Source organism: Lithobates pipiens, unplaced genomic scaffold, assembly GCF_037356315.1.
Source record: "Lithobates pipiens isolate NorthernLeopardFrog02 unplaced genomic scaffold, aLitPip1_a1.2 Scaffold_30, whole genome shotgun sequence".
In the NCBI taxonomy this organism is placed as follows: Eukaryota; Metazoa; Chordata; class Amphibia; order Anura; family Ranidae; genus Lithobates; species Lithobates pipiens.
In genome coordinates this window covers 70,929,811-70,955,514 of record NW_027507791.1, presented here as the reverse complement: position 1 = coordinate 70,955,514, position 25,704 = coordinate 70,929,811, and the positions used below count along the sequence as shown (strand labels likewise).

General features: G+C 42.8%; 1 protein-coding gene across 4 annotated transcripts in view; it reads right to left on the bottom strand.

Moving 5' to 3' along the window:
- Nucleotides 1-25,704, bottom strand: part of FBXO34 (F-box protein 34) — a 68,902-nt gene that overhangs the window by 7,266 nt on the left and 35,932 nt on the right. For 2 of the 4 annotated variants that reach the window (XM_077464413.1, XM_077464412.1), the window contains exons 2-3: nucleotides 23,251-23,311; nucleotides 4,412-4,566 (exon numbers count right to left, since the gene is read on the bottom strand). In XM_077464413.1, coding sequence (XP_077320539.1) covers nucleotides 4,412-4,482 — 71 coding nt within the window. In that variant the 5' untranslated portion in view covers nucleotides 4,483-4,566; nucleotides 23,251-23,311. The remainder of the gene's footprint in view (nucleotides 1-4,411; nucleotides 4,567-23,250; nucleotides 23,312-25,704) is intronic. The other 2 variants (XM_077464415.1, XM_077464414.1) reach the window with 1 other exon arrangement.

The following is a 25,704-nucleotide window of genomic DNA, read 5'->3' as shown; positions in this document are numbered from 1 at the left end:
AGGACACTAGTGTGGGGGGCAGATGAGCTGCTATGGTGCCAAGGGAGTAACTTGAAGAGTAGCAGAGGACACTTATGCCACTGGATTTTTTATTTTTTTTAAAGGGGGCAGAAATATTCAATTTGGCTCTCTCTAACACAGATATTGGAATTTAGGCTCGGTCCACACAGGGGCGACTTGTCCAGGCGACTTAGTCGCCTGACAAGTCGCGCTCCGTTCTGTACTATGGAACTATTCTAATAGGAGCGACTCAAGTCGCTCCGACTTAGAAAAAAGGTTCCTGTACTATTTTTGGGGCGACTTCAGGCGACTTGCATTGACTTCTATACAGAAGTCGTTTTGCAAGTCGTGTCTGAGTCGCGCTGCAAGTCGTGCCGCCCCTGTGTGAACCGAGCCTAAGGGCAAATATCAGCAATAGGAAAGACAAATATTTACCCAACAGAAGATATAATAATAATAATAAACAAACAAAAACACAGGATTAATACAGCAACAGGACACAGGCTTTAAAATCTCTACAACTAGAATATATGTAGCCATCTTCAGAGGATTGGACAAAGGAAAAAATAAAAAAAAAAAAACACTGCAGGGACTAGCCTCAGTTTTTTTTTTTTTTTTAGCAAGCAGCAGGGAGACAAGAACAGGGAGGGCCCTGTTTTCAGTACACATTTTCCTCATTGTACAGTACACAGGCTTCTTTTTAATCATTATGACTGGGATATCCAAAATCAGTATAACAGGGTGGGCAGCACAGCAACCACCACCTACAGTCCCACAGAACAGGTCAAGAACAGCTTGACAGACTAAGCAGCTTGTAGAACCTTACACCTGAAACTGGCATCAGAGGTGGCTTGAATATCCACCTCGTAAAGATAAAGTGTGTGAACAGGTGCCCAGATGGCAGTCTTGCAATTTTGGGAAACCGATGCCCGATGCTAAAAAGCCCATAAAGCACTAACAGATCTGGTAGAGTGTTTGCACTATCCTTCAGACTACAGGCTCTAATGATCACGCGTCTGATTCCACCTAGCAATGGTGGAGCGAGAGACAGGCAAAGCCTTGTGGGAACCTTCAGGAAGAAAAAAAGAAGAGGGAATCTGATTTTCAAAAAAGGTGTCAGTAGCCGAGAGGTAACTCATGGTGCAAACAACGAAGAGAACATTTCCCAAGAATGTTTTGAGCATGACATGTTAATATCACGAATAGCCTGGATAAGATGGAAATCTGGAAGGCAGAAGCCACCTCTGGGAAGAAAGAGGCTTTAGACCTCAAGACACCTTTGTCCTTCTGCAACATTGAGTGGGCCTTATAGTGCACAAAGCCTCTCTTACAGACTCTCACAGAAGTGATAGCCACAAGAAAGGCTGACTTACACACAAGGTTAAACAAGGGACTATTCCTAATAATGTTTTCAGCTTCTGAAGAGATGAGAGAGCCAGCCGGAGATCCGAAGGAGCCACAAGATAGCAACAGGGAGGAGAAACAGAAGTTACCCGCTGAACAAAGGCCTTAACCAGATAGCGAGAGGCCAATTACAGAAAAAGAACCAACAAGGCCGAGATTGGTCTCTAAAGCCCCATACACACTATCAGATTATCTGCTGAGTTTTTCCTTCAGATTTACCAAAACCATATAATAGGAGGACAAACCTTAGGAGTTTCAATGTGTATGCAATCAGGCAGGCCCTTGTACTACATGGTTTTGGTAAATCTGAAGGAAAAACTCAGCAGATAATCTGATAGTGTGTATGGGGCTTTAATGGAACAGAGGGCCAAATGTTGGTCAACACCAGACTCAAGAATGGACAGAATATGCCCCACGAGTACCATTTAGGACGAAAGTTCCTTGACAAGTCAACTTGCGAGCCTTAACCAATTCCCACCCGCCATACGTCATATGACGTCCTTGACTTTGAGCGGTGATATGCGCATGATGCCTGCAGTTAGACATCATTCAAATATGTTCTTTTTCAGCCAGCGATTCCCTACAACATAAGAACAATCGTTCTCACAGGCAGCGAGAGAGGATGTCCCCTCCCCGATGCTTCTCCGGGTTCGCTGCTGCCATCGGCGAACCAGAGAAGGGACCCGCAGGTCCCGGATGCTGACCATAGAGATTTCTAGTGGTCCAGATAGTCTCCAGAGCCTCTATGATCGTTCGGAGGCCGGACACGATGTTATGATGTCACGCCCGGCCTCTGCATTTGAAAAGAATGGGGAAGCCGAGATTTTTTTTTTTTTAATCACACGAGGCATCACTGTGAACATTCGAGCGAGAGCAATAATTCTAGCTCTAAACCTCCTAAACAGTAAAAAAAATAAAAAAATAAATTTAAAAAAAAATTGTCTTTTTTCATTTATAGCGCAAAAAATAAAAACCCCAGAGGTGATCAAATACCACCAAAAGAAAGCTCTATATTTGTGGGGGGGGGGGGGGGGGGTGGAAAAGGACAAAAAATTAATTTGGGTACAGTGTTGCATGACTGAGTAATTGTCATTCAAAGTGTGAGAGCACCGAAAGCTGAAAATTGGGGTTATGTACAGTTGCGCTCAAAAAAGAATTTATGATTTCTTGGCAATTTTTCAGAGAATATGAACGATAAACACAAAAACATTTTTCACTCATGGTTAGCGTTTGGCTGAAGCCATTTATCATGAATCAACTGTGTTTACTCTTCTTAAATCATAATCACAACAGAAACTACCCAAATTACCCTGATCAAAAGTTTACATACCCCAGTTCTTATACCGTTTATTGCCCCCTTTAACACCAATGACAGCTTGAAGTCTTTTGTGGATGAGGTTCTTTATCTTCTCGGACGGTAAAGCTGCCCATTCCTCTTGGCAAAAAGCCTCCAGTTACTGTAAATTCTTTGGCTGTCTTGCGTGAACTGCACCTTTGAGATCTGGTTCAATGATATTGAGTTCAGGAGACTGAGATGGTCAACTCCATAACCTTCACTTTATTCTGCTATAACCAATGACAGGTCGACTTGGCCTTGTGTTTTGGATCATTGTCATGTTGTAACGTCCAAGTACGTCCCATGCACAGCTTCCTGGCTGATGAACGCAAATGTTCCTCCAGTATTGGATAATTACTGCATTCATCTGGTCATCAATTTTGACCAAATTTCCTGTGCCTTTGTAGCTCACATCTAATACATCCAAGATCCATCTCAGTGTTTCACAGTAGTAATGGTGTACCTTTCCTAACGGGCTTTGTCGACTCCTCTCCAAATATAGTGTTTATGGTTGTGGCCAAAAGGCTAAATTTTGGTCTCATCACTCCAAATTACTTTGTGCCAGAAGGTTTGAGGCTGGTCTCTGTGCTGTTTGGCATATTGCAAGTGGGATACTTTGTGGCATTTGCATAGTAATGGCTTTCTTCTGGTGACTCAACCATGCAGCCCATCTTTCTTCAAGTGCCCCCTTATTGTGCATCTTGAAACAGCCACAACACTTTCAGAAAGTCCTGCATTTCACCTGAAGTTATTTGTGGGTTTTTCTTTACATCCCAAACTATTTTCCTGGCAGTTGTGGCTGAAATTTTAGTTGGTCTACCTGACCGTGCTTTGGTTTCAACAGAACCCCTCAATTTCCACTTCTTGATTAAAGTTTGAACACTGCTGATTGGCATTCTCAATTCCGTGGATATCTTTGCATATCCCTTTCCTGTTGTATACAGCTCTACTACCTTTTCCCGCAGATCCTTTGACAATTATTTTGCTTTCCCCAGGACTCAGAATCCAGAAACGTCAGGGTAGCACTGGATGAAAGATCTCATTGACCTTTTATACACGCACACCAATTACAAGCAAGCAGATCACAGGTGAGGATGGATACCTTTAATAGCCATTTAAACCCCTTTGTGTCAACTTGTGTGCATGTTATCAGGCCAAAATCACCAGGGTCATTTGGGTAGTTTCTGTTGTGATTACTATTTAAAAAAGAGTAAACATAGTTGACTGATAATAAATGGCTTCAGCCAAACACTTACCATGAGTGAAATAAATGCTTTTGCGTTATTCATATTCTCAGAAAAATTGGCAAGAAATCAAATTCTGCCAGGTTATGTTAACTTATGAGCAATATTATTTAGATAGGTAGATAGATAGGTAGATAGGTAGGTAGATAGGTAGGTAGATAGATAGGTAGATAGATAGATAGGTAGATAGATAGGTAGATAGATAGGCACACACACACACACACACACACACACACACACACACTATTCCAGCACATTCATTCATTGCATCCCCTTGCTTCAGGTCCACCATGCAGTACCACAGCCATGGAATACTCCTCCCTCTAGGCCCACCATGCTGCAGCACAAGCATTGTGCCCACTTTTATTTATTTTTGATAAAAAAAAAAAAAAAAAAAAAAAAAAAAAAAAAGTAAACACACACTTACCGCTTGATGTGCTGACAAGGTAAGTAGAGTTTCAGTGGATCCCTGTGGAGGCCAGCTCTGCAGGAAGTCATCCTAGCTGCCAGCCCACAAGGCCTTTTGTCACAGCCAATCCATGTTGCTTCAGTTTGTGCCTACTGCACGCCAAGATCTTGATTCTAAAAACGGAGAGAAAACAAAATATTAACTTCCGAAAAAGGAAGCCATGGAAACAAACTACTGGTAACAAAACAAAAAAAAAAAGAAAAAAAAAAAAAAAAAAAATACCAAACCCACCCCCCTTTTAACCACTTCCCGACCAGCGCACGACGATGTACGTCGACAGAATGGCACGGGCAGGCATATTGGCGTACATGTACGTCCAATATTCGTTGCCGCCGTGCCATCGGGAGCGCGCCGCTGGCGGCGCGCTCCCGCGCTGGTCGGGACCCCCGTGAGTCCGGTCGCGGGACCCGCGGACTCGATCGCCGCGGGCATCCCCGCGATCGTCTCACGGAGCGGCCGAATGGAGGAAATGCTGTATAAACAACATTTTTCCATTCTGCCTAGCAACTAGTGACGCTGATCTCTGCTCCATGTGATTGGAGCAGAGATCAGCGTACACTAAATGAAAGCCCAACCCCCCCACAGTTAGTAACACACCCCTAGGAACACTTAACCCCTACACTGCCACCCACTGGTTAACCCTTTCACTGCCAGTGTCATTTACACAGGAATCACTGCATTTATATAGCAGTGATTACTGTATAAATGACAATGGTCCCAAAAATGTGTCAAAAATGTCCGATGGGTCCCCCACAATGTCGCAGTCACAATAAAAATCGCAGATCGCCGCCATTACTAGTAAAAAAAAAAAAAAAAATAATAAAAAATTATTAATAAAAATGCTATAAAACTATCCCTATTTTGTAAACGCTATAACTTTTGCGCAAACCAATCAATAATCGCTTATTGCGATTTTTTTTACCAAAAATATGTAGAAGAATACGTATCGACCTAAACTGAGGGAAAAAAAAATTTTTTTATATATTTTTGGGGGATATTTATTATTACAAAAAGTAAAAAATAATGCGTTTTTTCAAAATTATCGCTCTATTTTTGTTTATAGCGCAAAAAATAAAAACCGCAGGGGTGATCAAATACCACCAAAAGAAAGCTCTATTTGTGGGAAAAAAAGGACGTTAATTTTGTTTGGGAGCCACGTCGCACGACCACGCAATTGTCAGTTAAAGCGACGCAGTGCCGACTCGCAAAAAGTGGTCTGGTCTTTGACCAGCAAATTGGTCCGGTCTGAAAGTGGTTAAAGAGGGAGTAAATCCTGATGGATTCAACTTCCTCTTGCTTGATGCAAAGCCTGCAAATGAAAAGCATAATGGGCTAGTATGCATTGTATACTACCCCATTATGTGCCACTTACTTGCAAAAGAATGCAGTGATATCTTCTATCATCTATCTTCTGACCCCCTCTTCCTTCTGGGCTGCGGACTCAGGCTCTGTGATTGGCCGGAGCCGCGTGACGTCACTCCCGCGCATGCGATTAACAGCACAGGCTAGGGAGGAAACGGCACTTAGTTTAGTTTCTTTCCCGCGCATGCGGCGTTGGAATTTTCGGCATACTACAAGTGAAATATCTCCTAAACAGCGCACGTTTAGGAGATATTTCCATTACCTATAGGTAAGCCTTATTCTAGGCTTGCCTATAGGTAGAAGTCCAAAAAGTGGGTTTATTTAAAGCCAATCTTGTATACTTTGCAAGTCATCCTGTACTGGGATGAATCAAGTCAGCTTTTTCCACGTCCCAAATATTGATTAGAAACGCTGTGCCATAGAAAGCTGTGCCTCTGCTTTACCATAGGGCCCCGATATGGCATTAAAGTAGAAGTCAAGGCAAAAAAAACAAAAAAAAACTACATTTTGGATAGCGCAAGGGAGGATTATAACACCTGGCAGTTTTGCCATCTGTGTCTCATTGGAGAGATTTGTGGTCACTTCCTGTTCCATAAACATAATAGGAAGTTAGCAGAAATGCCTCCAAAGTGATGGAATCCCTGGTTATCACCTGAACTAAATGTCTCTAGTGGAAGATTTCCCCTCTATCCTTGTTCAAGCGGCAACCCAAAATTTGTTATTTTCCTTTTCTGCTTTCACTTTCGGCGATGAATTGCCACCAGGACAAAATAGAAGGTGAATCTCTAATGAGGACACAGACAGCAATAAAAAAACTTGAAAAGTGTTCAAATCCCTCTTCACGCCAGTAAACATATATTGATTCTCCATTTCTTCTTTGTACAGGAAACATTAGGGAAAAACCATCTGGAGAGCAAAACTACCTTGCGATTAAGTAACGGCGATTGCAACCAAGTATAACTGGGAATTCTAGAGGATTCAAGCCCACAAGAGAAGCAAAACAGGCAATTTAACTTGCTGGAATATTAAAGCATTTGCTATCCCAACATTTCATATTCCTGTAATGTGCCTGCTGTACCATGTACACGTGCTTTCCTATTAAAAGCAGACCAGACATGAGAGCACAGTCTAGGCCAGTGATGGAGAACCTTGGCACCCCAGATGTTTTGGAACTACATTTCCCATGATTCTCATGCACTCTGCAGTGTAGTTGAGCATCATGGGAAATGTAGTTCCAAAACATCTGGGGTGCCAAGGTTCGCCATCACTGGTCTAGGCAGTTCTCTAGCCATGTACCCTCCAATGATACTTATCCCAACAGGCTCCTGCTGCAGCCATTCACTGGCAAGAGCTCAGTGTGCTGCAGCTACAGAGGGAATGTGATCACTTTCTAAAAAGTTTTTTTTTCTATCCTATACAAAAATGTTTTGCCTTTAATTTCTATTTTAAACAATGTAAACAATCACCTTGTAAAAACAACCCAATCACTAACTACAGATATAGTTGGCCTTCACAAATAAAGGCTTGACAAAAAAATAAAATAAAAAATAAAAACTAGAAGAAAAAAAAAACTGATGAGTGTGAAAAGCAGCCTTTCAGAATTTCAGGGGAAGGTAAAGGCGATTAAAGGCCCCCTATATAGAGATCTAAAGTGAAAGGTTTGCTCTTTATGGCTTCAGCCCAACTGAGCCAGTAGTGACCACTAACTCCTGTTTACACTGCAAGGTCTATTTTGGGATGAAAGGGTAGAACACAACTTTAAAAATATCCACAGTTGTCATTTTTACACTGTCTAATCTTCTTTGCAAACAGAAAAGGACATGTCACTTGCAGAATCTAAATATATAGTAGTTTAGACTACAGCATGATAAACAACTCAAGTTGTAGCACGTCTCAAACTGGAAACTATTCAGCAGCTCGGATTTACTTTGCACTACAGCGGAACATGAAAAATTGATTTCTAATAAAGACCTGTGTGTCCACATTACTTTCATTTAACTACGAAAACTGGAGGTTACTAGAAACCTCAGAGTACAAATCAGGAAACCGAAGGAACTCCCATACCCCCAACACTCAAATGGGAATGTCGCCATCCCTGGTCTTGTACTGTGCTTGGCCCACAGACATTACCCGGAAAATCCCCAACACCTACACTGGGGACATCAGGGAAGATTTTGGACCAACAAAACTTGCACAATAGGGACTGATCTGCCATTAGTATTTAGTGTCACTTTGGCATAATCTCGATTGTGAATACAGTACTGTATACAGCTACACTATCTGGATACACCCTTTAATAGGATGTGTATAGCCACATTAAAAGCCGAACTCCAGCATAAAAACATCTTACAAATATATTCTTCCTTAAATCTTTGTGTGCTGTGTGCATTTCTTTTAGACCTGTGCAGTAATCCAGTGTGAAGCTTTACCTCTGATTTTTGTAATAAACGGTCACTGCCGCGGTCTCTTCTTGTGTAGGGTGACTGGTCTCGTCTCCGCCCTCTCCTGTAGTATCCTGCAGGCACCCTGTAGTGGGTGGAGCCTGCTGGGTCCCTCCCACAGCTCTGCTCAGGTTATATACAGCACAGTGACGTCACTGCTAACTTTACTAGGTAATATCTGGGTTTGCAAAGGCATTGGTGCGCACAATGCCTTTGCGTTTATATATTCTTGAGGCTATTGAAGAGTATATTTAAAAATACAGTTATTGTGCCCAGAGTTCAGCTTTAAAGCGGGAGTCCGCCGTTTTTTTTTTTTTAAAGCCAGCAGCTACAAATACTGCAGCTGCTGACTTTTAAAATAATGACACTTACCGCCCAGCGCGCCCGCGATGTCGGCACTCAAAGCCGATCTCTCAATCGTCTCTCGGGTGCTGCCGCCGCCATCTTGGGTATGGGAATCAGGAAGTGGAGCCTTGCGGCTTCACTTCCCGGTTCCCTACTACGCATGTGTGAGTCGCGCTGCGCAATAAGGATGGACCCGCTGCCTCTGGGATCCGTGTGTTTCCCAGCAGGCAGCGGGGGACCTTCAGAAAGGGGCGTAGATTCTGCAGAATCTACGCCGGAAGTGGGTGCAGATACCTGTACTGTACAGGTACCTGCACCCCCCTCCTCCCTGAAAGGTGCCAATTGTGGCGTAGGAGGGGGGGAGGGTTCCAATGAGCGGAAGGTCCACTTTAGGGTGGACCTCCACTTTAAGGCAGTTGTATGCATTGTACTTATTATTACAATTCAATGCCTTTAAAAATAAACGCTAGTCTAGGCAAAAGGTTAAACACATGGTTGAACTACACACATGCATATCTTACCCAAAACAGCACAGCAGTTTGTGATAATCTGCCAACACAGTAAAAGCCACCACACCCCATTTTCTTCTTTTCAGTCCGTGGGTAAAACGAAGAAATCAATTCACCCTTTTATGTGAACTGCTGGCTATTGCATTTAAGCAACCATGGCTGAGGCCTAAAAACAGGGAATGTTCCTAATGCAAGGAATGCCTTAAGATAAAAAAAATATAGGATTAGGCTTTAAAACCACTTTAAAATTTTCAACCTTGCTCAAAATCAATTTTTTAAGATTCAATTTCATCAAACCAGGTGGTTCTTCCATAGCCATTGGCCACTCACGACTCAAATGTCAGCTGAAAGCAAGCTTTCTATAGGGCGCTTAAAAGGCAGCATTGCCCTTAAAAAAATTAGTATGAAGGCACCTTTAGGCTGCATTCACACCTGAGTGTAGCGTTTAAGTTTTTTGCGGCGTTTTTTACAGCGATTCGCAGCGTTTTTACAGCAATTTGCCGCGAATTTGTGCAGGGCAAAAGGTCATCAATGTTAAAAGAAGAAAAAAAAACGCCCAAATCAGCCCGATTTGCACGATAAAAAAAGGGTCCGGAACTTGTATGAGCTTCAGGCGTAGGGCTTCAGGCGACTTGGAGTGGAGATGTCAACCATCTCCATTGAGAATAATGGATTTTTTCCCCTCCAGCGTTTTGTAGAGTCAGGCGTCAAGCTACAAAACGCTCAGGTGTGAATGGGGTCTTAGAGAGGTTTGCCAATAGCAATCTACAGTAATGCACATCTCCCCCCTTTTTACTCCACAAGGCATGTGAATCCACCAAAAAGGCACATGTCATGGAACGGAGATTATATAAAAATGTTTGTGGTGTGAAACAGCCCTGAGGGCAAATTAATCCATCTCCCTTTACATCCTGGAATTCTGTCTAGAACACGGAGTCTGCCTCCTGGAACATGTAACAAGAAGTTCCTAGAATATAGCTGCGAGGTCCTGGTTACATCAGTGCTTTGAGATACCAGGAATTGGAAAAGGGCTCTTAGAAGTTGCAGTCCTGGGGGGGGGGGGGGTCCACCGTTTTGTGGACTGCAGTAGATGACACAAACTACTAGGCTGTAAATATAAGTTGGCATCTTCCCCCCCCGCTTTCCCTTTTTGCTGAATAAAGCCTTTTTCAAACCATCTCGGTAACGAATAGAAAAGTACTGGTGGTGTACCCAGAGAGGCTCTGTCAGTTTCACCATCAGCTCTCCTTAGGGCCGGTTCACACTGCGAGGCGAGGCGACACGGCTCGCCTCGCCTCGCTCCCGCAAGTCGCCCCCATTCAGTACTATGGAACCGTTCTGAGAGGAGCGACTCAGAAAAAAGGTTCCTGTACTACTTCGGGGCGACTTCGGGGGCGACTTGCATTGACTTCTATGCAGAAGTCCTCTGCAAGTCGCCGCTGAGCTCCCCGCAAGTCGCGGCGAGGCAAGTCGGAGACGCCTCGCCGCGGCTCGCTGTGTGAACCGGCCCTTACTCCTCGAGTACCAGAATGAGAATATGTAAACAATGCGTGTGACATTGCCTGCCTATTGCACTCCTATATTTTCCCCTGAAAGTCGTTCTTTTCTGCTAGAACTTACACACTGGAAACATTACCATGGCAGTACATGACAGATCAGAGTTTAAGAAATGCTGTGATATTTATTATTTCTAAAACAAATAAATCTTTTGAACGATAAGAAATGCTGTTATTTGAGAAATTCAGCCGTTCAGAAAAAAAAAAAAAAAAAAAAAAAATTATATATTTATATGTTTAAAATATAGTCGCCCCACCAACAATCCGGAACAAAACTGGCACCAAGGTGAGGATTTCAATATCAAAGTGCAGGACATGGGTGTGTTTAACCAACCGCATGATCCCTTTTAATGCTTCATGGCAGCCAGCCACGCTGCTTACTACTTCAGTATGGTTTCTCAGATACCTCTTCAATATTTTTCCTGTTTTTCTTCTCTCCCTGTTCTTTTGTGCAGGATATTTGCCCAGTGTGTACTTCAAAAGTGTTAGATAATCAGAATTCCCCAATTATACAAAATGCTTTCATAATAAACTCAAATTGCTTAAAGGGCTTTTCATTTTCTGTTCTGACTTGGTATGCGTACAGATAATTTAGGGAGATTACTATCACACCCCGAGAGCAAATCTTACTTTTTTAAGTGTTTGTTAACCCATATACAGCATCACACAAAAGTGAGTACACCCTCACATTTCTGTAACTATTTTATTCTATCTTTTCATGTGACAACACTGAAGAAATTACACTTTGCTACAAATTAGTGATCGTACAGCTTGTATAACAGTGTAAATTTGATGTCCCCTCAACATACCTCAACACACAACCATTAAAGTGGTGATGCCACCAAAAAATGAAAAGTTGCTTAAAACTCGTTAAAAAAAAAAATAAAAAAAAAAAAATAAAAATTAAAAAAAAATGTGGCAAAAAAAAAAAATTTAATTTTTTTTTACTCACCTCTAAATACCTGTTGCTAGGGAGTCCCTCGTAGTCTGCCTTCTTCCTTGCTCGGGCTGGTGACATCACTTCCCCTCACGCCGCACATTAACCTGGGACCTGTCACGTGTCCCAGGTGACTGTACGGCGTATCACGGCGCCCTGCGCCGCTCGCACATGCACAGTAGGTGCCCGGCTGTGAAGCACAGTAGGTGCCCACAGTACGCATGACGGCGAACGAGGGGGGGGGGGGCGGCTTCGTTCCCATGCATCGCTGGACCCTGGGACAGGTAAGTGTCCGATTATTAAAAGTCAGCAGCTGCAGTATTTGTAGCTGACTTTTATTTTATTTTTTTATTTTTTTTAGGGGGTACCCCACTTTAATGTCTGAACTGCTGGCAACAAAAGTGAGTACACCCCTAAGTGAAAATATGCAAATTGGGCCCAATTAGCCCCCCCCAGGGGTCATGTGACTCGTTAGTGTTACAAGGTCTCAGGTGTGAATGGGGAGCAGGTGTGTTTAAATTTGGCGTTTTTTGCTCTCACCCTCTCATACTGGTCACTACAAGTTCAATCAACATGGGACCTCATGGTAAAGAACTCTGAGGATCTGAAAAAAAAAAAAAAAATTTTGCTCTACAAAAAGTGGCCCAGGCTACAATAAGATTGCCAAGAGCCCAAAACTGGGCTGCAGCACGGTGGCCAAAACCATACAGTGGTTTAACAGGACAGGTTCCACTCAGAACAGGCCTCGCCATGGCCGACCAAAGAAGTTGAGTGCTCAGCGTCATAACCAGAGGTTGTCTTTGGTAAGGTACCCGTACATTACTTTGAATTGCCCACGAGCTCTGTGACCGTGGACTCGATGTCCGCGAGGATAACCGCGATCGTGTCACAGAGCTGAAGAGCGGGGAGATGCCGATGTAAACACAGAATCTCCCTGTTGTGCCTAGTTACAGGACACTGGCTGATTGACGCCATTACTAGTAAAAAAATAAATAAAATTAAATTAAATGAATAAAAATGCCATAAATCTATCCCCTATTTTGTAGATGCTATAACTTTTGCACAAACAAATGCTGATTGCGATTTTTTTTTAATATATATTGAACTATTGAACGTAGTCATGGCGTAACTAAATTACGTTACGAACGATCGGATTTTGCGACCGTGTGTATGCAACACCAGTTTCGGACAAAATACGAAGGATTTTGTTGTCGGAATGTCCGGCTGTGTGTATAAGGGCTTAGAGAAAGAGAAATTATGTGCAAATGGCGATTCCATTTTCAGATTCTAGTGCATCATAAAAAAGGACAAAGGGCTTTATTTCGGGACATTGGAGACCTTCCTGATCTCCTGAACTGTTTCTAGCTGCTTAAAATGGAATACCTCAAACTTAGCAGGATTTTTTCAACGAGTCCCCCTAAAAAGAAGATCAAGAAGGACCACATTTTTTTTTTTAGGTTGGGGTCTGTGAAGGGGGAGAGGGTGAGCGATGTTCATCCAGAGAGGGGGTTGACAGGACAAAGGTTTGCAACTAAATTAAAATATTATGATAAAGCTGTATAGAATGTAAAAAAAAAAATAAAAAAAAAATGGATCGGATCATTCCTCGGATGAGCAAATAATAATGGAATTGTCACAGCTTTTTTCAAATTCAACCACCGTAATATTGGCCGGGTACAGCCGAGCATGGCTGGGTATCGCAGAGCAGCGCTGTGGGCACTACAGATCCAGCACACAGCGCTGCTGCCATCCGATCTCTCACCTCCACTGTACAGATCAGTCCACAGAGGGGAGAGAGGAACCGCCGTCATCATGATGCTGGTTTGTTTACAAGTGATCGCTCCATCATTTGACGGAGCGATCACATTGTAAACGGCCGGCGGGTGCACCAAGATGGGCACCGCTCTGAACAGGGCGACCCGTTCAGATCACGGATCGGCGACGATACGTTGCACCCCATAATATTAATATAGAAAATTGCTTAAACCCTCCAAATGGGTGCAACGGATCGTCACTGATCCGTGATCCGAACGGGTCACCCTGTTAGGATTGGCACATGCCGCTATCCGCTACCTCGGCCTTAGGAAAGGCTGCGGCTTTAGCCTAGCTCCGGAGCCGCGGCCATCTTTATACACCCAGACTGTTTACAATGTGATCGCTCCGTCAAATGACAAAGTGATCACTTGTAAACAAACCATGAACGTGTCACAATGCCAGTTCCTCTCTGTACTGATCTGTACAGTGGAGGGGAGAGATCGGATGGCAGCAGCGCTATGGGCTGGATCTGTAGGGCCCACAGCGCTGCTCTGTGACAATTGCAGTCACAGCCATACCCTGCAATACCCGGCCGGCGATACTCTGCAATACCCAGGCATACTCAGCCAATATTACAGTGGGGGAGAGGACGTGGATATTACAGTGCGGACTATATGATGGTGGAATTTTCACAGGTTTTTGCCAGTTCAATTATTTGCTGATCCGAATAATGATCCGATCTGTGACACTGATCCGAGGAACGTTCCGATACATGAGTTTTTTGATCCGTTGCACCCCTACCCCCAAACATACATATATGCACACTTTTTTTTTAGCAGAGACCCTAGAGAATAAAATGGCGCTTTGTTAGACTATTTTATGTTACAATGTATTTGCGTAGCGGTCTTTTAAAACGCAATTTTTTGGGGAAAAATATACTTTAAAAATAATATACTAAACTGTAAATTTTGCCATTTTGTATAATGTAAAAGATGCTACGCTGCGACAATTGTGATCTTTATACCAAGCAAAAAAAAAAAAAAAAAAAATTGTGATTCTCATTTTAGCCAGAATTGTGCAGCTCTGGGTAACCTACACAACACCACGATCCCCTTCAAATTGCACCTAACATAAAACACAACCCGTTTCTGTGCATTAGGGTATGATAGGCTATTAGCAGCCCATTGGCTTTGATTCTTTGATAGCGTGGAGGAGGATTTTTTTGATTTTCTCAAATTTCCTTTGAATCGAGAAGCCAGTAAAAAAAAAAAAAAAAAAAAAAAAAAAAAGATAAGTTAGGAGCCAGGTTTTTAACCACTTGCCTTATTGGGCACTTTCACCCCCTTCCTGCCCAGGCCAAATTTCAGCTTTCAGCGCATTCAAACTTTGAATGACAATTGCACAATCCTGCAGCCCTGTACCCTCATGAAAAACATATCCCTTTCAAACTTTTTTATATATTTATTTATTTTTTAATGGTAGGTAATCATCACCATTTTATTTTTTACTAAATAAATACAATTTGAAAACAAAAAATCTTTCATTTGTTACAAAATTGCAAGTAATTTTTTCTGTCACAAGATAGTTAATGGTTTTATTTTCCTCACTTAGTAACAGGACTGAGAAAAGAAAATGCCATTAACCAGTATTTGTTTAAATGTGGTCACCAGCTGTGAATGGACATAGTTGACCACATGGTAAAGAGCCACTGTGATTGACCCTTTACCTCGATTTGATCAGCCGCGTCCGAAGGAGGACACAGAGCACACCCTGGGAACTGGACAACTGTGCCATAGCCATTTTTCGGCTATAGCGTGGTCGGCAAATGGAAGACGCATCCAAATGGCTGACAAAAGGCCAGGCGCCAGGACACAACTTCTAGTCACCATGGCGCCTGGTATTTGTCAAGCCCTTCTTTAACTCTTCCACTGTCATTGTGGAGGATGACTGCTGGTCACATTGCAAACACAGACTGTTTGCTTTTCAAATGGAAACAAATCGACAACTGCACTGCTGCCAGGTGGCTTCCATGAACCCCCAGAACATACTCTACCCACATTACACAGGCTCTGCTATCCCACCGGTGGCATTCCTGTGTAGAAGGGAAGAAAAACAACAAAATGTCAAATTACTGATCTCCCTTAGCTGAACAGAATCTGAAAGCAGCATGTATTACTTCTCTCCTGGTTTTGGCTGGAATCTGATAGCAATAAAGTACAACTAAAGAACAAAAACAATAGTTTAAAGCAACACCCAAGCATATAGACCCCACCCCCATATAAAAATGTATAGCCTGACACACACTTACAAATGTAAACCCGTGCATCAGGGGGCAGCTCTGTATGAAAAGTGCAGTTGCATTACACACATTACATTCAGCACACATGCCAGAACGAGAGATATAGTTCTAGAACCATTCTGCATACCCATAAAAGGAAGCCTTCTGATAAGCAGGTACACAAGTCTGTCATTTGAAATTGCAAGCTAGAAATGAAGTAAAGCTGGCCATAGATAAGTCAGTGACCCAGCTCCCTCAACCACACATTTGAGATAATCTGACAGCCGGCAGATTTCCCACCATCTGAATATATGATCAGTGCTGCAGTCTACGGCCTGCATCAAATTTGTCTTGTGTTTTAATTCTGGAAACGTGCATATTTTCCCTCCTTTTCTGTTAAATCCTTTAATTTTGCATTATCATTTTTTTTATCCAACCTCCAAATATTTTCCCTTTTCCAGGTGTGAAATAATTTGTTTCTTTCAGTGATATTGATGGAGACTTATATTTCCATTTACCTTGTTTATGCATTAGATCCCAAATTCTAAGTACATTTCATGTCATTGCATGCGTGTTCTCACCCAGTGCTCTGTATTGAGGAGGAATCTAAATGATTCTACCCAACCCACCACAGATCTGTATTCACAGCATATAGGTTCACATGAGTGCTTTACACAACACCCCATGTATAACCACATACAGTTACATCTTCTAATTGCTGTCTATGGGCAACTGTATACAGCGGCTGTGGGTCCATGGAAAGGGTTTATGGAGGCCCTGGGTACTGCATGATCCTCTTACAGCCATGCACATGAAGTGCCAAAACCCAGAGAACAAAAATAATGTTTACTAGACCTTGGAGGTTATGGCTGCATTCTTTTTTTTTTTTTACTTCATTTTCCATTTTCATCTGATGATGCTGCGACTAACATTTCCTGTCCTAGGGTGACACTCACCAAGTGCTTGTACACGTTTGTTGAACTGCAATTTCCCACACACCACCACATATGTACACAGCAGTCTTCCATGCACAGGGTTTACAACAAAGGTGTTGTGGTGCGCAGAAAAATGCAGTTTAACAGTCTAGGTGTAAACAAATCCCTGCAGTACTTTATGGGAGGAACAGTTATCACTCTAGGCTGCTTGCCCCTGATACAGACTACAGAAGGCCTCTATTACCATAGGGCAGCAGTATTTGTTAGTTCACACAGGAAGTTATGTTGTCATTGCATCTCTGGGCTAATCATCTTGCTTTCATTGGCTCGCTCAACTTCTGAGATCAAATATTAGAAGATTGTGAAATCAGACTAGTATAGTGAGAGCTACAAAAGGCGATTCATTATGTAGCAAATTTCTTAAGCAGGAATGAGTCTTCTGTAATGAGCAAATATGGGATTTAAATCTAGCCAAAACCTACAGGTAACACAAAAACACACAATGCATCATTCTGCCCAAAAAACAAAAACACACACACACACACACACACACACACACACACACGCCAGAAAAGCTAAATTTAAGAAAAAGAAAGTTAAAGTATTCTGTAGTAAAATAATACAAGCCCGTCAGATTCCACACTTTGAGATGACCCAATTGCCCGATTTCAGCAACAGCTGCATTTTGGCCTCATGGTTTCAAATTGCCCAATTCAAGGAATAGAGATTAATGCTAGGCTTATGGTTGCATGGAGCGCTTAGTTCCAATTAAGCATTAAGGGGCCAATTCACACTACATGCGGTGAGAGGAAAGCATTTTTTCCTGTGTGTCCCATTCACACTGTAACGTAGCCTAGCAATGGAGCATGCCATGATAAAAACGCAAAACATGCTGCATTTTACGCAGTGCACTGGCCCAAAACGCACTTCAATGTCAGGCAGTGATGAGTGTCGTCCCGAGATTGCAGTGAAGTGTACACTTCAAATAAACCTTACAGGTCGGGATCCACCCACATGCTTCGACTGGCAACTGGCTCAGCTGCGCCGCTTGGTAACGGAGCCAGCCATTCCCTCCATCCCCAGCCCAATGCTGTATTGAGCGTTGGGAGAGGAGGAGTAGATGGGGATGGACAGGGACCACTCTGTGCTCAGAAGTGGGGAGAAGTGAGTGATCAGCAGTGTTTGAGCGCTCAGTTCTCATTGTAGAGGCGGTGGGGGACAGATGCAGCATTATCGATGATGCATTTACCTAGGTGGGTACAAGGGTTTTTTTTTTTCCTTAAAAGAAGTAGCCAAAAACTTATTTGGTTGTACTTATCCTATGGATCACAGGAGTGCAATTTTTTTTGCACTTCTGCGACTAGTTTTCAGCTGAGAACGAGCTGAAGTCCGCTCTCTGCTGACGTTAGACATCCAGGCACAGCGTGATCATCACAATGCAGTCAATGGATATATAAGGGGTCCATATAGTGAACTTGGTGTTGATTTATTCACTTTACAGTCAAAGAGGACAAGGGGGCACTCTTTACGCCTAGAGGAAAAGAGATTTCAAATCCAAATATGGAAAGGTTTCTTCACAGTAAGAGCTGTGAAAATGTGGAATAGACTCCCTGCAGAGGTCGTTCTGGCCCGCTCAATAGATTGCTTTAACGAAAGGCCTGGATTATTTCCTAAATGTACATAGTATAACTGGGTACTAACATTTATAGGTAAAGTTGATCCGGGGAAAATCCAATTGCCTCTCTGGGATCAGGAAGGAATTTTTTCCCCTGCTTTAGCAAATTGGATCATGCTCTGCTGGGTTTTTTTTGCCTTCCTCTGGATCAACTGTGGGTATAGAATTGGGTATATGGGATTGTATGATATTTTTTTTGTGGTTGAACTAGATGGACTTGTCTTTTTTCAACCTGACTATGTAACTAGAGGTCGACCGATATATCGGCCGGCCGATATTTGCCGTTTTTTAAATAATCGGCATCGGCCGATTGTGCTGATAAAAAGCCGATTCTACAGCGGGACTTTGAAATGACTTCTGTAAGAAGTCAGTGTGAGTTGCCTGAGTTGTCATAGACACGTCTTTCCTCCTCTCTGGGCAGACTGCCAAGAAAAGAACTAAATGATACAATGTTTACACTTCTGAATGAATGAAGTCATCTCTGTGTAGAAGTTCTCAGTTTAACCATTTAAAGACTAAATCTTTTCTGACACTTGTTGCTTACAAGTAAAAATCCTGTATTTTCTGCCAGAAAATCACTTAGACCCCCCAAAAATTATATATATTTTTTTAGCAGAGATCCTAGGGAATAAAATGGCGGTTGTTGCAATATTTTATGTCACACGGCATTTGCACAGAGGTCTTTCAAATGCATTTTTTTGGGAAAAAAATACACCATTTAAAAAATTAAAATAAAAACAGTAAAGTTAGCCCATTTTTTTTTATTTTATTTTTTTTGTCCAAAAGTTTTGACTACCCGTTTTTATTTAATATATAGGTTTTTTTTTTTTTAATCTAGATCATACATACAAGTAAACTGATTGGAGGTTTGTTTTGTTTAATAAATGTTTAAAGCGGGAGTCCGCCGGGACTCCGCGTTTTTTTTTTTTTTTTTTTTTAAAAGCCAGCAGCTACAAATACTGCAGCTGCTGACTTTTAAAATAGTGACACTTACCTGTCCAGCGCGCCCGCGATGTCGGCACCCGAAGCCGATCTCTAGATCGACACTCGAGTGCTGCCGCCGCCATCTTGAGTATGGGAATCAGGAAATGGAGCCTTTCGGCTTCATTTCCTGGTTCCCTACTGCACATGCATTTTTAGCCCAAAAGCGCCTTAAAAAACGCCCCAGTGGGAAAGGTGTGTTAGATCAAGGGAGATTAAAAATAAATAAATAAAATTGGCCTAACATATCGGCCCAAAAAAAAAAAAAAAAAAAAAAATCGGCATCATATATCGGCTATCAGCCGCCATGATTTCTAAATATCGGCATCGGCCAGAGAAAAACCCATATCGGTCGACCTCTATATGTAACTATACGAGTCTGTGTCCACCAGATACCTGGACAGACACCCGGCTCAGCCTCTCAGCGAGCAGCAGACAGGCTGAGCTGGCTGCCCCCCACCCCCTCCATAGCTCAGTGCTCCAGTAAGCGAGGAGGGAGCCAAGCACAGAGCTGCGATTGATCGTCAACAGCTCTCAGCTTGGTTCTGTCAGTTCCCTGAGCAATCAGCGGTGTTCAATTGCTCGGTTCTGAGTGCTGAGGTGACGGGGGACAAATGCAGTATTGTTTATCCCCTCAGATGCCCACCCAGAACCATCAGGGATGCCACCAGGACCCCCCCTATTGACCACCAGGGATTCCATGTGTGCCCACACATGCCAACAGTGCCATCAGTGTGCACGTGTGCCACCTCTTCAGTGCACGGCAGTGAAGGAGAAAGTGTACTTATTTACAAAAATTTTAGAACAAAAAAAAAAAAAAAAACCCTTCTTCTAAATTTCAGTCTTTTTTTGTTTCACAAATAATAAAAACCGCAGAGGTGATCAAATACCACCAAAAGAAAGCTCCATTTGTGGGAAGAAAATGATAAAAATTGTTTGGATACAGTGTAGCTTGATGGCGTAACTGTCATTTAAATAGCAACACCTCAAACCTATACTTCTCTTAACCACTTCAGCCCCGGAAGGATTTGCCCCCTTCCTGACCAGGCCATTTTTTTGATACGGCACTGCATCGCATTAACTGACAATTGCACGTTTGTGCGACGTTGTACCCAAACAAAACTTATGTCTTTTTTACCCCACAAATAGAACGTTTACCCGACATTGCGGCGGACAAATCTGACCTCAAATGACACTTTTTGGGGACCGGCAACATTGTATTACATTGATCAGTGCTATAAAAATGCACTGATCAATGTACAAATGACACTGGCAGGGAAGGGGTGAACTGGGGGTGGGGGACGCGATCAAGGGGTTAAATGTGTTCTAACTGGGGGGGGATGGGCTCACTGGGACATAACAGAGATATCATTGTTGCAGATGACTGGGAACATTAGATGTCCAACATGTCCCCTGCCAGGGGCTTTACACAACCAAGTTAGATCCAAGCAACAAAAGTGCAGTAGCTTTCTATTTCATTGCTTCCTGCTCAAAGTGAATCATTTCCAGTTTGTGCAGGTGACAGATTAGATTATGCTGTACACAATTATGCTGTATAACCAAATACTTCTGCCTCCATCTCTCTTGCTTCACAATACAAAGGCCAAAGCTCAGAAGCAGAGCGCAAATACTGCTGCAGACAGCATCCATGTTATTTAAAAAGTACTTGAAATCACTGCCAAAGAATATACACACAGTGCTAAGGGAACAATCCACTTTACTTTCAGGGCAGAGGAATATCTGGCCAAATAAAATGGGTGTATACTATATTAAACAATCTTGGAATCTACTAATAGGATGTAGGAAAAAGCGAGTAATGGAGATACACTTTCCTTCCTTCAGAGATTCTATAATATAAAATGGACACAGTTCCAGATGGAAAAAATACATTTATGCTTGCTTGTTGTAAAGCCCAATAGTCCAAACAGCTACCAAATCACCTTAAATATCGTGTTTATGCAATTTATTTTATTCATTTTATATACCCTATATACTCGAGTATAAGTCGATCCGAATATAAGCCGAGGCCCCTAATTTACCACAAAAAACTGGGAAAACTTATTGACTCGAGTATAAGGCGGGGGTGGGAAATGCAGCAGCTACTGTAAGTGGCAAAGAGGGTCAACAATGCCCATCTGCAGCTGCATGTCTCCCTGTGTCCTGTGCAGATCTGCCTACCTCACTGTGTCCTGTGTATACCTCCCTGTGTCCATTGCAGCCTACCTGTGCTAATCTTCATCCTTTGTGTCCTGTGCATGCCTCCGTGTGCCCATCTGCAGCCACCGATCAGCGTGTCATAAAAACATACGGCGGCCATTCCAGTATTCAAAAGCCGCGCCTCCTCCTCGTCTGATAGGCAGAACACTTAATTTCCCAGCAGTCAGTTTTTAGCCTATCACGGACATCCGCTCATCCTCGTCTGAGGTATGAGGATGAGCGGATGTCCGTGATAGGCTGAAAACCGACTGCTGGGAAATTGAGTGTTCTGCCTATCAGACGAGGAGGAGGCGTGGCTTTTAAATACTGGAATGGCCGCTGTATGTTTTTATGACACGCTGGCCACCGTCTGTCTACATGACATGCCTGATCAGGTAGGCAGACGGCGGTGACTCGAGTATAAGCCGAGGGGGGCACTTTCAGCCTAAAAAAAAGGGCTGAAAATCTCGGCTTATACTCGAGTATATATGGTAACCCATGCACACTGGGAGTTTAGCTCAAGTGCATAGGAGTATGGCGTTCAGCAGCAGGCAGATAGCACAATAGGCTGACCGCTCCTGTGGCTGAATAGATCTAGGTGGTCCACCTAGTGCTACCAACATTTAGGGCTGTGTGGAGCCAGGAAAAAAAATTGGCCTAAAAAGTCTTCAGATTTGGGCATTCATCCCTGGGCATATACTGCCCTAAATGTGCACCGTCCATCCCCACCAGCAGCATCGGTCTCACAGAATTCAACAGGCTGCTACTAGCAGGGCCGTTTGTTGTGTAGATATAAATAAAAAATTACACATTGTGTTAGACAGGGCCATTTAAAGCATACTATGTAAACCATGATAATGGTTTAGGTTTTCCTATACTGTTTAAACCTATCAATGAAAGAATCTGGTTATATCCATTCAACAAGTGCCCAATAGTTTTTAATCATTCCAAAAACCCAGTGAGCCAATTATATCCCTCTTATGGACACCAGCAGCACAGCTCAGGATCAAGCCTGCAGGTGTGCCACCACAGGGCAGCTTAGTACAATTCTATTGCACAGAGAATGGAAGTATAATAAAAAAAGTGTATTTTAAAATATATAGACACACACTACAAGCACTTTAATTGTTCTTGGGTTTAGATGCACCTTAAAAGTGGTTGTAAAGCCCTTACATATAACTTTTTGCTACAGGTAAACATAAGGCTTATCTGTAGCTATCCCTTGTATTTGCCGACGTCATCAGCACATGCACCGTTGCCTCAGTGAGTGTGCCGTTACCGGCGTCATCGCAGCTCCAGCCAATCACAACGCTGGAGCCGCGATACCTGGAAGTAACCCCCCCCCCGGAGTGATGTTGCCGGCCAGTGCTGTGTACAGGCACCACAGCAAGGGCTTGGATCTCAGACGATTACATAATGAGCTAGTTTGCTATGCATACTAGCTCATTATGCCTTTGTCTTGCAGGTGTTAGTTTTTTTGTTTGTTTTTTCAAAGTGCGTTTACTTTAAGCTTACAGAACCTTTCTGGGAACTAAATGTTTCAATGCCTTTACAGTATATATGAAAAGAGCTGTATTTTACAGAACAATGAATGCCCATGCATACTAATATTGTTTGGGGCGTATACGTTTGATGTAAACACTAAACAAGCAAGAGGTGATCATTTCCTCTATTCACTCTCTAATGCGCGTCTCAGTAAAACAATTACATGACAAAGCTGTGGAGCGACACGAAAACACTTCACAATGAGCCAGAAGGGTGTGGTGGCACGGCTTGCTATCTGTAACTAAAACTACAGAGAAGTGTGCAAGAATGAGATGAATGTACCTTGTGTAATCAGATTTAGGTGCGGCTTCAAGTTCACAGGATCCAAAAGGAGCATTTGACCCTTGGAATACAAACATTACAAAAGTTAACAGATATGCAATAAAAAAATAAAAAAAATCCTGCAATGGAATACTCACAACATTGCAAATGTATGTCTAAATTAAATATATAAAAAAAGTAAAAAATAATAATAATAATAAATAATAATAATGAAACCAGCACATAATCTAGGATTAGCATAGACAGCAGGAATACAAATCCCAGAGAGTCCTGTCAAAATAAAGGCCAACCTAAAGCTGGCCATACACAATCGAGATTCAGCTTCTTCAGCAAGGACCAGTGTTCTGTCTAAAAATGTCCACCTATCGAATAGTGTCCGATGTGTACTGCGCAAGCACAGCACAGAGCAGAGCAGAGCGCAAGGAGATTTGGAAAATCTCCAAAGATGAACAGCACCTGCCTCACCATCCAAGTGGATATGGGGCTGCCACGCTTCGGGCATGAGCCTTTTTATTCTAACTCTATACCCACTTGGATGGTGGAACCTGGACTCATGTCGCAGGCGTCGTTCATCTTCATACGCAGTACACAGCGGACACTATCTGACGGGGGACACTATTTGACATGACACCGGCCTTATTTTGATCAGTGTGCGGCTGTCTCTGAAAAAAATTCTAACATGCACCTTCGACAGATGATGGTTAAATAATCAACTTCTGTTGATCAGAGATCAGTGGCTACAGCAGATTCAGCGACCTAAATACAATGTTGGTTGGGGGGGGGGGAGAGAGATTGTTTGTGGATGGAGAAATCTATCCATTTTTTATTTCTTCCAGCCAGAAGTGGGTTTCAAAAAACACCATAACTTTATGGCCAGCTTTTGGCTTACCATAGACATTCATTGGTGGTACATGAACTTGCATGATCTGATTGAATCACCCCAAGTCCTCATCTCTGGAGCACTGCGTCAACTTTAAGAGTCAGTTCTATAGACTTTGAACGTTTTTACTAATACATAAGGGAGGAAAAGAGCAGACAGATACTGATGGCACCGCTTCTCAAGAGAACCCACCCCTATCTCAGCCAGTGGGCACCTACCTGCCCCCACATACACACACCTCTGCAACATACCAAAAATCAGGAGGCACAGTTTTATTTTTTTAGGGAGTCATTTTAATTACTTATCAGTTAAATGACACACGGCAATTTCACCCGATTGTGTGCCCTGCTAGACAACATGACTTATAAAAACTAACCACAAATGTTACCATCTACTTTTGAATTTTAATAGGGTCTACACAACATTTTTTTGTATTCAGGCTGATGCTACAGGCTAGTGTGAGAGACAATACTGCAATTGGGGGGGGCGTAGCCATCACTGCCAGGAGAATATGCAGTGATGTCTAGCGGATATAGCGGCTGGAAATCGCATGAAGAATCCAACAGGCAGGTTGTTATTGATCAGCTTGGGTCCAATCAGCCTGCCCATAGGTGGGCATAATCTTGGCTGGTCCCTGCTGAAGTCCTTATGACCACTATCAGGAAGGAAAAAAGTGACAGGAGTTAGAAAGGTTGACCCGAGAACAGAGTGTGGGCAATTTCCCCCTTTTTTCCCCAGAAGAGAAAGTGATGGGAAATGTCCAAGGATTGTTAACAGAAAGAAACAAAAAACACAACACACAACCACTGGACAGGTTGTCCATCAACCACTGTTGGACCGCCTGCCCACACAAGGGAGGCCCATGCAGTCAAGGCCACATACTGGCATGTCACTGCCTGTTTCTGGGTTTGGGACGCGCACAGGGCTCTGTACAGAGGGAACATCTGTGTTTCTTATCCCTGCAAAGAAGATGTGTTTGTAAGAGCAACACATATCTCACACACACACTTATCCCCTTCATCACCCTAGATGTTAACTCCTTCCCAGCCAATGTCATTAGTATAGAGTCAGTGTATATTAGTGCTGATCAATATATTAATGTCACTTACAGTTAATTTATTTAATTAACTCATTCAATGAATCCAAGCTCTGCGACAAGACTGAAGAAATTACTTTGCTACCATGTAAAGTAGTGAGTGTCCAGTTTGTATAACAGTGTAAATTTGCTGTCGCCTCAAAATAACTCACACAGTCATTAATGTCTAAACCGCTGGCAACAAAAAGTGCATACGCCTCCAAGTGAAAAGGTCCAAACTAGGCTTGAAGTATCATTTTGTGTGGCCACCATTATTTTCCAGCCCTGCCTTAACCCTCTTGGGCATGTAGTTAGCCAGAGCTTCACAGGTTGCCACTGGAGTCCTCTTCCACTCCTCCATGACATCACAGATGTTGCCCCAGATCACAACACTCCCACCCCCATGCTTGAATGTAGGCAAGACACACTTGTCTTTGTATTCCTCACCTGGTTGCCGTCACACATGCTTGACACCATCTGAACCAAATAAGTTTATCTT